Below are 14214 nucleotides of genomic sequence, written 5' to 3' on the forward strand. Positions count from 1 at the left end.
TCGAAAAATCCCGTTGTCATTATTATTTGTAACGATTGTGGACCTTTCATAGACCTACGAGTTCCTCATGTGCTATGGATTAGCAACAAATTCAAGTGTGACCTGCAAACGACACACCTAATTGTTGAATTGGAGACGAGGTTGTCGAACAAGTGTGTTGCACTTCGATCAGTGCTCTGAGATTGATCAAAGACAACTACAGACCAACAATACAACCGTAAAGTTGTAACTCGAGAAGACGCAGAAGTAGAAAAACACTCCTACACGTTGCCTCCAGCCCGAGAGAAATCAGTGGTTAAGAAGCGAGCTTACTATTCGGAAAGTCCGTGGTTCGAATCCAACCCCGGAATCTTGATTGATCCCGTTTACACTCGAGCAACCTGACAGTATCTCAGTCCTCGTACTTAGTTCGGGTAGGGTGGCATATACGCACCGAAAGGGTTTCACAGCTGGACGAATTTATTCGCTACCTCGCGACTACTCAGAACCCCGGTCATTCAAATGCATAATCTGTTGACGAAAAACCTTACTTTAGGAATGGCTAGATGCACTAATGTACCACTAGCATGAGACGCTAAAGTAGATGCAAGATTTTTGGATGTCTAGCTGGCGGACGTGGGTGTGTAACGGTGTATGACGTGGATTTTGCACGCAAATTGCCAAGTCAGGACACGAATCTCAAAACAGCGTTTGCCAATTCGCGCACAGCACTGGGTTTCAAAGAACGTATGCATTAGACTACAATGCACACTGTATTGTTGTAAAGTTGCAACATAGGGTCACATCCTGTGGAGGATCTAACACATCTCAAGTTTTTTCCACCATATATGTACCAGAACCGTAGCTGGAGCAAACCGGAATTCGTAATAAGCTTATCAGAAAGCGGACCTTTGGATAAGGAGGTAACTCACTCAAAAGAATGCACTACAATGTAAGATGGCTGGGCCATGTGTCGAAGATGCCGAGAAGAGCGCTGTTTCCCAAGCCTAATTCGGAGTGGCGGATAGAGTAGAATACGCCGGAAGGGAACGAAGAATGTTACCAAGAGTTTGGGTGCATTTCGGTTTCCAGGATGGGGTCCAGATGATCTTTTCTGTGGTTGGCTGCAGACACCACGATGTGGTGACTTACCTATGTCCGTGGCGTTCACGTTATCAGTTTCTATCCACATTGTCGGATTAGGGGCTGAAGGTGGAGGCACCTCGAATGTTCTTGGTAGGCTAGCTCTCGGTCCCCTCTTTTCTTTACAATATAGGCATAAATTGGCATGGTTGTATGGCAATGAGGTGCCAGTGTTATCTCAGGGCGATGCTGTCAAGGATAATGATAATGGAGTGCGGAGGGCAAACACATCTCCTTCTCTGTTTTATTCCAAGAAATCGGCCAAGTAAGGTCATATGCCATCGGCCATTCATTATGTTCAGCAGACCGGAATGGGCTCATCGTTTCGCAACAGAAAGAGCCTACATAGCGGATATAAGTGGGATGAAAAAGGTCTGGTACCCACTGGCAGTGAACGGTTATCTTCAACATACTGCGCGCACTTCAGGGATGATACAAATAGGAGATTATTCAAAATATGATCATAAGTACGTCAAACAGGGGTTTCCAGTCAGAGTCAATGGTGACCTTTGCGTTTTCAGAGCAAGTAGATGCCTCAATTGCCCGCTTAGGGTGGAGCTGTGGACACATTACATCCCATCCCCTTGGCGAATCCTTCACAACAAGCCATGTTTGTCAATAAACACAGGTTTAATCAGCACCACCCAGACTTTTTCTAGAGCATAATTTTAACAGAAGCGTGACAATAAACAGGATAACTTTAAAAGCAGTTTGTGCACCACACTCGTTTTAGATCCAGAAGAGTATCTGTTCAATTGTCGACAGACTAGCCGCCCTTTGCTTTTTTTTGTAACAAAACACGAGCCAAAGATGCAGTGTAACACGACCCTTGCTTTATGGGATGCGATGGAAAACAATCAGGTGAGATGAGTGGAAAGGCTTGCATGGAAAAACAAAGAGAATGAAATTCGTTAGGAAACGGTACGAACTGCGGGATAATTTAGTTGGGAGCGAGGCGCTAGTCGCAAACCAGTGGGGATATACAATTTTGTATGCACAACATTGTCGACCGCAGTGATGGAGACAAGAGCATTGGCTTAGAACTTGCTGTCAACGGCTTCGGTATGGCGCCGGATTGGTGGAGTACAATTCACCAAAGCCTTGTTAGTCAGGTTTATAAGTAAACTGCACACGTACCCAAACCACATAACCCCGAGAAGCAGAAACACTAACGAGTTGGCATGCTATTTACAAACAGTAATATACATAAGTGGCCGGCGAAATTAGTTGCTATCACTGTCATCTGAATAGGTTATTCCTGGGAGGGGATTGGATACGGTGGACAAGGGTTCCGATACACCAGAGGATGCTGAAAGGACCTTTGGAACTTTCGAACTGGTTGGCCCATCCGTCTCTGAGCTGGACACTGTCGAACGGCTCCCAGAGAGATTGCTGGGTTTGTTTTCGACTTCAGAAACGGGTCTTTTGACAAGAACCACTCCTTGAAGCTGCCGTTTCATGTAAGTGTTGCTTCTCGGTGGCCCCTGAAAAACAATGGAAGGCAAACGTTACCGTGTAGGGCATTACCAGATGCAAGAGAAGGCTACTGTCACTCGAGCTTGTGCTGCCTGTTACAGTCTAGATCGTCCAACTCAAGATGCTCTTTTTCACTAGAGACCTTTGAAAATACCCCTATGATATTGATGATGAAAATAAGAGTGGATCCTACTTGACTATTGGTATCGTGATCCAACCTAGAAGCAGGCAAGTCGACAAAGCTCAAACCGGCCCAACGGACAGTTTGCATGTATATTGTTCAGTATGAGGTACCCTTACTTCCTGAGCTCCACAGGATGAGGCAACTGAGGACTTTAAGCGGAAAAAATCGAAATAATCGATGTGCGGTTATCGTATGATTCGTAAAATCACGAGTCTGAGGTACCACTAGGTTTGGTGGTGGACTCGGAAAACTGGTTTTAGTCAAGGTTTTAGCCCGATTAATACCTCAATCCGAGAAATTATTCGAGTGTAGAAGCACCCTTCTACTTTGTTCATTTCTGGCTGAACTGCCACGAGAATGTGCCTTTTTCGGATGTTTTTCATTACAACAGCCGAAATTCTGAGGAACGTATGAAACGAGAAGCGTCGTTTGTAACTTAGTGGCATGAAAAAGCCATAAGAACAAGAAAAACAGATGATGTTGTAGCGTTAACTACGGATTTCGTCCAGTCAGTGAAGCCAATCTACGTTTAAAAGTCGGGAAGCGTTGTACAACTGTTTCATCCTTGTTGGGGATCATCAACAGTGCACGTCTCACGAAACTCAGAGATTTTCGAACCTGCACCTTCCGACCAGTAGTTCAAAAGGTTTGCCCACAAGCGGCTGATTAGCAGTGTGATTAGCTTTCACTTTCCGAGTTTGGTGAGATGCGCATTGCTGGTGCTTTCCAACAAGGATAAAACAGCTATACAGTGCTTCCGAACTGCTCAGCATAAATTAGTCTCACTGACAGGACACATAACTATTAAACAACTACACAGGCCGCATGTGAGGTGCACCGACTGCTAAGCACGACAATCGGGCACGTTTGGGCGGTTGGTAACCTGTAAAGGTCCTACTAATGGGGTAATCGTGGCTGTGACGTGACCGTTATCAAACAGACCGGACTTGTCGCCGTACAGCAGACACATCAACTAAACAATCGCATCCCCGAAGACCAAGAAAGACGATGAAAGAGAATCTGTTCGTGACTTAATTCGCGGTTCTCCACCAGTTAGGGGGTACGCGTTCAGGATGTTTTAGATTTGACATACAGCCAGAGTATTGATAAAAATGAAGGCAAACTTCACGGAACAGGATGCTGTGAACGTACATACCTTTTGCATATTTGGAAGAGTGGTGGACTTAGACGGTTTGGGAGAGATCAGATCCGGGACACTTGGGGTATGGTTCGTGCTAGATGGTAAATCTGATCCAGTGGTGACGGGCGCAGAACGCTCAGCAAGCAGTTCTCTGTAAAGATTATAGAAAATATGAATACAAGGATTGAACATACTTAATCAGCTGTTCATCTGCTTCTTCCTCAGCCTTCCGCTGGGCTTCTTCCTCTTGCCACAGCTTACGCAGAACCAGATGGTCCGTATCCATGCCAGCTAGTCGTTCGTTCAACTGCTTCAAATCTTCAATCACTTCGACCATTTCCATTTCCTGTTTGCTTTGATCCGTTCGCTTTTCCAACATCTTCATTGGATTGTTGGCGAGCTCCTCTTCTTCTTCGGCTTGTCGCTTGGCCTCCAATTCTTCAGCGGTTTTCAGTGCTTCGAAGTTTCGTTTTGCTCCACCTTCGAGAACGTAATCCCCACTTTCTAGGTCAGTCTGAAAAGAACACCAATAAACCTACTAGACTGAAAAATACTACCCTCCAGATGATTTCTGCACAACAGCTTGGACAACGAATATAGAATCGATAGTGTCGTAAGCCGAGATAGTCCACATTCTCAGCAGCCTCCATTCGAGAGTTGAACTTCTTCGCCTTGTATATGTATCCGTTGCATGTGAGACACCTAGAACAGACATCGATTAGGAGAAATACGGAAGGTGACAGACCTCATATTGAATGGAGCCATGGTACGTATATTGAACTGCCTACGTTTGTCGCCGCGACGCATGCGCGGAATCTTGGACGGGTCATAGTCTGGAGGGAAATATTTCTTTGGTAGAAGAAATGGGGGCGTAGCATGCGCGGAATCTTGGACGGGTCATAGTCTGGAGGAAAATATTTCTATGGGTACAAGAAATGGGGGCGTAAGAAAAAGTGAGATACTTACATTGAGCACCTTCCTTTCTGTCATTGTTGGACCGAATCAAATACGAGTGGCTCCAAAAATTAAACAAGAGGAGTAGAATCTATCCAGAAATGTGAGCTGAAACCAGAAAAGAAAATCACGTTAGAGGTATAACAGACTACTTGTCTAAAGTACGCAAATCACGTTAGCTTGGTTTTGTCAGTGTCCACCAACTTGGGGCTTATCCTAACTGGTCACCCATCCTCAACGAGGATAGGATAATGATCAAGCCCAGAGTTGATATTTGCCGTGATGATGATCTTGGGGTTGACAGTGCGAACTGGTAATAAGGTGGGGACCGATTTTCGCACACCAACCTATCTGCTGAGTCTTAGCCGGGACAAAGCGACTTGTGAGAAGTCGACCTCAGCATCCTTTTTTAATGCCAAGCACTAAGGTCCCATTGAGAAAAAGAAAAGGTCAGATCTCGGACGAATTGTATTTTGATACCAAGAGAGGAGTACATGGAGAATGGCGGGAGTTCCTCGGTGTAAAAGCTGTTGGAAAAGGATATATAAGCGAAATAAACTAAACAGCCTATAAATGGAATACTGGAAATCGTCTACAACAGATAACCATTTGCATAGCCCTTTGTAAGATGATTGTCTACGACAGGCCACAAAACCCAAGTTCAGAACGATGCGGGCCTTCTGGCTTTCATCACAGTTGTAGCGGACGATCACGACATCCTTTGTGTCTAGGATACGGTTAAGTGGATGTGTCTTCCAAGTGAAACCAAGCGACGTATCTTAAAAGATCGACACAACAGCAAACCAAAGGACAGCGGATCCTACAAATCTCATGCACTGCGCAAATAGCTTATTATTTGTACAAGGCTACGAAGTGTGCTGAAAACAAAATTGGACACTGACTTTGCAACACAGTACCGTACAGTTGGAAACATTCGTAGATAAACAATTTTGTAAGTTGCAAGAAAGAGCAAAACCAACCCTGCTTGAGTTTCTCTATCTAGAATTATCGCGTGTAGGGGGACCAGGGAATGTTCTGTACATGGCGTCCTTCAAGTAGTAACCCGGAGTATTTGTGGAATCGAATAGTGATAAACGTGGTTTTGAAGTTCCAAAGAAACCGTTATAAATGGGGACTTCCCGAATATATACCATAGCAAGCATTATCACTCAAAAACCGATCAGGACAGCGGATCTTTCGGTGCCTAGCTGTCTTGCCACCCGAAGGTTGCACGAGGGCTAAGATACTGCCAGGTTGCCCACGCCTAGAGAGTCAGAGGTCGGCTTCGAACCGCGGACCTTTCGGTCAGTAAATTCGCGCTCTAACCACTTGGGCCATCTCGCATTATCACACAGACACAATGGAATTAGCGACAGAATTCACATTCTCACAAAGCATTTTCAAACTCAAATCGATGGTGAGTATCCCCCTCTCCCTCACTAAAAAACAGAAAGATTACCTCCAAATGATGGCTATTACAGCACTGCCTCCGACAATAAGCTGACCGCACTTGCAAATACATCGATAACCTCACTGACACTGTCAAATGACATTTACCTAGTCATACTCGCTCGGATCACTTTGATGTCCTGGTGTTTGGAGTGAAGTTTCATGAGACTGTCTAGCTCATCAGTTCCGTGACAGAAAACATGGGGCACATAACCTGAAAAGGACGGTAAATCCAGGAATAGTGAAGGTCAACGATTCATCCGTGGAAGTTTGTTCGAGAGGTTAGCTGAGTATCCCGACGCAAGCGTACTGTCGCTCCCTATGACCTGAACAAAATCTAAACGTTCTCAGGTAGCGCGCCGAAAAGTGGGAGTCAGATGAACGGGGACGAAAAAGCAGTTGGGTGAACGAAACCTTTCAATCAATCAGCGACAGTGGCCATCATCATCCCGAAGTAGGTTAAACAATTATTTTGAGTGAACGTGTTGTGAGAAAGAGTTGTTTCTTTAGAAGCAGATTTTGTATCACCTCACGTCTCCAGTGTTTGGAGACAACGGGACAAAGAGGCAGATCCAAAAATAAAAACTTTGAGACAACGCGCGGTTGTCGCTGCTTCAAAGAACCGAGGAAACAATTATAAATGAAGAAATATCCGCTTGTCTCAGCTAATTATCGACTGCTCTTGTCTAGGCTTAGGCAACCCGGCAGTACTGCAGCCCCCGTGCTGCGTGACAGTCATGCATCGAAAGGGTTCCACAGCATGTTTGAGAAGATCGTCACTTAAACCAACAATGAGTCGCGATATGCACAGCTCTGGTCACCGATCGCCCACCCTCAGCAACAGTGAAACCTACTCGCCTTCTCTCACAAGAAAGTCTCTTTAAAGCAAGAAAGCTGAAACGATCGTCAGGAAATGCGGATTTCAATACCATAGTTATTTCAAACAACACGAGAGGAAAGTCACGTGATGAAATTTTCCAGAACAGACCGTCTAGACAATAGGACTTTCTTAAACTCATCATAACACTGACGAAGAATAACCATCTCTCTGGAAGAATCGATCTTTAAAACCAGAGATTGAAGCTGCTGTTCATCCAAAGTTGTGTCACGAAGTAACTGCTTGGCTAGATTGTTCAGAGGCTTTTGTACGACAGATGATACTTCTTGCTCAGGTAGGCTAAAAATGGAATGACTAGCACTCAGGGAAGATGGAAGCTCCGAATATCTGCACCCAGAAAGCACAGCGTGATGAACACAATATGATAGGAGAGACAAATGAAAGGACGCGCCCTCAAACGAGAAGCAAAGGCTGGGCCATGTAACGGGGCTGGTAGACAAAGAAGCCTGAGGAAGACCTAGCTGTTCCAATACGTCATGTAAAATCAAGCAGAGTTGTGGCTCCCATTTGATTGTAGAAGTCGATGTTGGCTGCGCAACGCTATGGTAATACTCTGACGTAAAGAACTGAAGCAAGTCAATGTTGCTCGGGTACACCGCATTATGCGGATTTTCATACGGAAGAAGACTGAAGCCGTATTCGATGAACAAGGTAAGATTGTCGTGGGGTCCGTAGTTAATCAGCACCTGTAACAATAAAGACAACAACAAAATTACATTGTCTGAAGTGGGAAAATGGAGTCTCGAAGAGGTGAAATCCGTAAAATTATGTGCAATATTTCCAAATACATTGGTATAAAGAACATAATAACAGAGAGGAAAATTTTGATAAGCCCTCGTTGTATTTTAACTATAGGGCATTCGATCCGCTTGAGGGAATTACAAAATTTCTAACAAATGCTTCATTTGTCCTAAAAGATAAAAAATACAGTAAACCGTATTGTTTCGTTACGTCAAAAGCGACTAATTGACAGATATAACCAAAGTTCATGAGCTTGCACATGAGGCTGGTCCCTAATGACCCATGAAGACCAAATTAAAGAACAAATTGGTGATTGAATGCAGTGTCACAATACACAAGTTATTTACAGGATGGGTGCTCACGGTGGAGTTTCAATCCCATTGCTACCAAACATAGGTGAGAACTGAGAGCACGATTTATGGTCAGCAAAATACCCTACAAGTCAGATGAGCTCAGCCCAGTTCATTGGTGGTCAACGTATGTCAAGCTGGTAACTGGATTCGACAGGACTATTGAAGTCGCAGACTTAGCAGAGTTCAACAGTATTACATGCGCCATAAACAAGCTCATAGATCGCAGCGGTAAGTTATTCCTTCATCCAACTCGTGTCACACGTGACAACGCACAGACACCCCCAACGGTCAGGAACCAGTTTAAATCTCCTTGGGGCTCAGTGAATGGGTGTAATCGCCGAGTTTCTACCAACCTTAATACCAAACTGGACTCCACTGGCGAATACTCATTTGAAAAGTAGATTTGCTGTAGGAAGAGACCCAACTGAATTCTGGACAGCTTGTTCGCGATTCCCTTCAACTGACTGTACCGCATAGAGGCCATCAAATGTTTCAGTTTGAACGATGTTCGAAAGGAATGTGAAATTTTCTTACGAACTGATAAGTTGGCGCGCTTCATTTTACGCTCATGCGTATACGATGGTTCAAGTATTCGGCATGCAGCAAGCCAACAAGTATAGTACCGTCTCTTCCAAAGACAAAACGAATAAGTAACTCCCTCCCCCCATGAAGAACACTCTTTAGGGTGTCTGACGAGGGGTCAATGAAAGGTTCTAAATGGCATGCCTTGTCAGCCACAACTCTCCGAACAATCTAATTACCAGGGACCCTCCTGATGCCCTCGTTTCTGGGAGGTGTGCGATAAAGTCTTACGTTTCCCACTTACATTTGCGCTACATCCACCAGTGAGAAGTGAACAACAGAGAACTCGAATGTTCTAACCAATGCGACTAGAATGGTGGAATAATAGAAGCCGACATCCCGTGACACTGTAAACAGGGCGTTGCCCATAGCAATCACCCTCTTTGCGCTGTTATTCTGTCGACCTTCGAGGGCACCTTTCATTTCGATAGCGTTTCCTAATTGCGTTCCGCTGACTTTCAGCCGGATCGGAATGATCCACCTGAATGAACCTCACCCTTTTCCTGGTGAAACAAAAATCACATGTTCTTCATCGCACATCGTCGGACAAATGTAATCCTCAACTGAAAGCATCATATGTTCTGCCTGGATCCTTGAGGTCAAAAAGAATACATGAAGCCAAACAAGACCATGCACTTTTCCTTATCCCCTGGTAGTGCTCCTAAAAAGTCCTTATAGTGTTATGCACTGAAGCATTCAACGGGAGATAGCTGATCGAGCTTAGAGTCACTGTGTGAACAAGCGCCATATTAGCAATTGGAGCCGACTGCTCTGGAGATATGTGGACAGCCATCGTAGCCGTAAGGTTAGTGCAGACTGCTAATGGCCAAATACAGCCAGTGGATAGACATCGTACTTGGGCAAACAAACTTCTACAGATTGGATAAACCTTCAGGCTGGGCACTGAAACGATTTCAGAGGAGAACGAATTTACCCTCTACTGAGGTGTGCCCTTATTAGTGCAAAGCTGGTGATAGCCATAATACAAATCAGGTGTATGTGCACTAATAGAAGTTTTTAGCATGGTTGCGATACGTATAAAAATGAATACGGTGCGAGAATGGGAGCAAGTCAAAAAGGGGACTTATCGTATATGAGAGTCCCTTGGTGGAAGTCCGGACGGCGGAAACGTGTTTGTTCTCCGCAGTTAGACTGGTACACGTACTCCATGGTTGTCCGTGGACTTGTGGAGAGGTTGACATCCTGCTCCCTGCGCGCTCCCTGCGTGTCCTGACTGGGTTCGGTTTCCCTTTATGTAGGTCCCAGTGCGTATACGTGGGCGCGTCGGCACATGAGTGGTTGCTGCGCTGACTAGGAGGTGCAGACAACCGGTGTCTGATATGTCAGCTTAATGCGACGTGTTTGTGCGTATGAGAAAAAAGACAAGCCTCGCGATCCAGTGAGCGACTGTGATTTGAACAGTCAAGTATGTGGGTGACTGGGTCGCTACACCCTCGTATGGTTAACTTGTGAGTCAGAGAGTTCATTACTTAGCCCCCTCTCCAACAAGAAGTTGGAAGATCACACCAGAAGAGAGCACAACTTCAGTCGACGTGAGTGGTTCAGAATGATCGAGATCCTTGCCACCGGGTGCCAGTGGCTGTGCCGTCAATTCGACTACCTGTTGAACCATCAGCATGGGGCTGGGCAGGTAGCACTTGCATCTGAACCCATTATTACCGGAGAGCAATCGGTGATCTTAGCAAAGCCAAAAAAGACTTCTAACATTGTCATTACGCCTCAAGTTGAACAGTTTATCAAGTCACGCCTCCGATGAACTGAGACGTCTTACTCGTATATTAAGATCACCGGTCAAAAGGACAATGACTGAACTCTTCGTGCTGGATTTGGAGAGTGGTTAGTTTCTGATAAAAAGTCGGGGCTAGATTTGGCCGGTGCATGTGCGAAAACAACAAACAAAAGGACAATGACTGAACTCTTCGTGCTGAATTTGGAGTGGTTAGTTTCTGATAAAAAGTCAGGCCTAGATTTGGACGGTGCATGTGCGAAAACAACAAACAAAGAACGGGTATTATTCCTACTAGTACGTAGGGTTATGAAAGTCGATAAACGAACAACACAAAGGCGTTTATTTACCGTCACTCAGTAAGGAAGCCTCAGCTAAGTAGGCCCTGGCGCAAACCGCTGTAGTAGATGCAGAACTTCGTGGGCGATGGCATATAAATAACGATGAGTTGATACGCGCATTTGGATAGTGCGTAAGCATTTCAGATTCGCAGCAAATATCTATCAATAGTATGAAAAGTATAGGATGCTGGCTGTTCACTAAGGTGAAAAATACTGGGAACCGATGGAGTAGTCATCGTTATCGAAAAAGTTTGGTGACAATCGGTTTGCTTCAGAGTTGGATATTAAATGTGACGATAGATACAGAAGACGACGGTCTGAGAAGCGAACGTGAGCGGTGGCACATCATTAATCACTATTTGGAAGGCAAAACTGGTTTGCTTAAGGCTGGGATATACTGAACCTTGACGGTGAAATGAGACAAGAAAGGAGTTGAGAATACTGAGGAATGACGGGTGTAAGCGGGAATCTGTTTTCGCTTATCCGCTCTGCTGTATGCATCAAGTAGGGCGACTACGCGACGGCTGCCGTGAAATGAAATTGTTAGAATTCGTACAATTCTTAGTTATGTAGGCTAGGATGTTATCACGGCGCTCAAACGTAGAGAGGAGGACGATTGTGGCCCACAGCCTAAATCTCTGATCCAAACTCGACCACCAAGCAGTTTTGAAACCTTCACTGAACATGCTGCCACATATTCCAACCTCAAACCTGGAGTACTTGGAAACTGTGTTAGAGTGACGTTTATCCCCTAGCTCTATGAGTGTTAAACGAACAGCCTTCAGTGGATTACGGAGAGAGCGAGACAGCTCAAGTGGTTAGAACACGAATTTACTGACCGGAAGGGTCGTGGTCCGAACCCGACCTCTGCCTCTCGACTTCCCCTGTCTAGGCTTGGGCAACCTGGCAGTATTCTAGCCCACGTGCTTCCTTCGAGTAGCAAGGCAGCTAGGCACCGGAAGGGTGTTACAGCTGGGCGCAATGTAATCTTACGGAGGAAACACAAAAAGTCACACCCCTGTAACGTCAACAACGGTGAGGTTCTCCACATCGATTCTCTGTGTTACTGTGTACGAATTCTATCCACAGCTGACGCAGTCATAATGCAACTATTTGGCTATTCTGCCATATCAAATTATCGAAAATTTATGAGTCACATAGCCGCCAAGGTGTAAAGACCAAAAATTTGAACCTTCTAACTGTCACAACCGGCCTCCAAGTTGGGAGAAATGCTGATATTCTTTCTTCAGACTGACAACACTAATTGGTTTATACTGCAAGTCGGAATGACCGATTCCCGTCTTCAAAATACAGACTTGTACAACAACACATGCTCTGGAGGTGTGAAAATGTAAAACACTATCGACGTGTATGTAGTAAGAATATCCTAGTAATAATCCGCATGCTATTCTGCTCAAAGTGGGAGCAGCACGATTTGGTAGTCCTTGCCTACAGAGTACGGAATCCACCACAGGACATTTCCAAATGCGTTCATTGCCTAACTCCTGTACATATTCATTTCAATGCAGGATCAAGTACACGCACTACAGCGATATCAGAATGAAATATAGATCTAACACGAAAAATTTGGATCTCACCTGTTCCCCAGTGCCGAAAGACTGCTGTACAAACAGTTGGATAGCCTCTCCCTTTCGGTCTACTTCAAGTTTGCTATCCACAAGTGGACAGTGATTCAGAAAGTCAAAAAATGGGATCAAAGCAGTGTCGGAATATCTATCCGGAATAAGCTTTATTCGCTCACAGTACTGCTCCACGGGAACTTGAAGAAACGTCGCCATTGAACTGATGAAAGTGGATATGGGAGGGGAGCAGGTTTCGTGTAGTTGACAATAAACACAACGCGAGTTGACCGTCGACCAAGCCCATGCGAATTCGACAGTGGCTGGGGCCGTGTTCGACAGTGATGAGGCCGAGGCGGACAACAACGGACCGCAAGCATCATACGTGGATTGAAAACGCTCTAAAGACTTTTGTATCGAGATTTGTATATCCTGCGACCGAAACGAGAAGGGTTCAGCAGAAATACCTCGGCAGGCGTTAGAAGTCGGGACAAAAGTAGGATCAGTGTAGTGAGATGGAAGTAAAGAAACGTATGGTTTCCAGATAGATGCTAGAGGACAGTTCGGAAGCCAAGGTCTGATAAGATGATGAATGAAGAGTACCAGTACATCGAAGGGATTTAGTGAGATTGAAATCTGTAGCTGTCGAAAACAGCCACAAAAGTTCATCATGTTAGCACAACGAAATGGGGTGAGGACAACCTTGAAATCATTGCTTGGTATTGCCAAACAACAGTCGCCTGGCGAAATGGAAGTTCGGCTGACCAGACCTCGTCCGTATTGGTCCATGTGCGATGATAAAAGCAAAAGGTTTCGACCTGGATGGGGCCAATCCACACCACCATTCAACCAGTCTTCAAAAAGCTCCATTTCCATAGGAACTAGGTCGAACGACGGAGGAGTCACGCTTCCACAGAATCGGACCAGGTTTCAGACAAACTAGACTACTGACTGCGAGAGCAACAAGTTGGAAAAAAGTTTTCCGATCACCATCAAACGTTTCCGGCAGCCCGCTTAGAAAAGTCAGACCATCAGCATCAGGACTGAAACCTGGATAAGGCAGAAAGGAGGTTACAGGGAAGACCAAAAGAAGGCAAGGATACAGACACACCGAAGAAGTTCAAGCAATAACCTAAAAGTTACAGGAAACAAGCAGAGAGATTTGTGAATGACAGGGAACCACATGTTAATTTGAAAACCCATAACACACAGACGACTAGCAAAATGGTTACGCTTTGTTTGGTCGTAGATAAGCTCAAACACCACTTCAAAAGGCGCGACAGGTCTTGGTAAACAGCCAATCATTTTAGGGCCTTAGACCCTTGAGTTCTTTCGATATATCGACTGGCATACGCTTCTCAACTTGGTAGGCTATCTACACAAGTATTATCGACAATAAAAACTGAAACTGCGCCAAACGAATTGCGCTCCACTCTCAATGGGAAAGGTTGTGGCTAAAAGTAGAGAGTTGCGTAGTGCCCGCAACACAATTGCTGGTTGATATTTCGAAGGTCCATATGAGTCTCAATCTGGAACCGAATTACACCAAAGATGCATGTCTAAGATGCGGAGGAGGATAAATACATCTGGCATAAGCCAAGAACCCTTCTAAGATCAGGAATTGTCCGGATTTTTATAGACACACG

The 14214-nt window shown here is 45.1% G+C and overlaps 2 protein-coding genes across 2 annotated transcripts; both read right to left on the reverse strand.

Annotated features, from left to right (window-relative positions):
* Positions 1 to 1890: 1890 nt before the first annotated feature.
* Positions 1891 to 4983, reverse strand: T265_05348 (hypothetical protein; the record flags this gene model as incomplete). The annotated part of the gene is made up of 6 exons (XM_009170339.1): positions 1891 to 2606; positions 3939 to 4074; positions 4118 to 4437; positions 4463 to 4625; positions 4669 to 4772; positions 4890 to 4983. The coding sequence occupies 6 exons, from the start codon at positions 4911 to 4913 to the stop codon at positions 2346 to 2348; spliced, it is 1008 nt and encodes a 335-aa protein (XP_009168603.1).
* A 2256-nt stretch (positions 4984 to 7239) lies between these two features.
* T265_05349 (hypothetical protein) lies at positions 7240 to 13574 on the reverse strand (the record flags this gene model as incomplete). The annotated part of the gene is made up of 2 exons (XM_009170340.1): positions 7240 to 7910; positions 12587 to 13574. 2 exons carry the CDS (start codon positions 13442 to 13444, stop codon positions 7287 to 7289), a joined length of 1482 nt encoding a protein of 493 aa, XP_009168604.1.
* Positions 13575 to 14214: the final 640 nt, after the last annotated feature.

This window comes from Opisthorchis viverrini (genome assembly GCF_000715545.1).
Source record: "Opisthorchis viverrini unplaced genomic scaffold opera_v5_100, whole genome shotgun sequence".
Lineage (NCBI taxonomy): Eukaryota > Metazoa > Platyhelminthes > Trematoda > Opisthorchiida > Opisthorchiidae > Opisthorchis > Opisthorchis viverrini.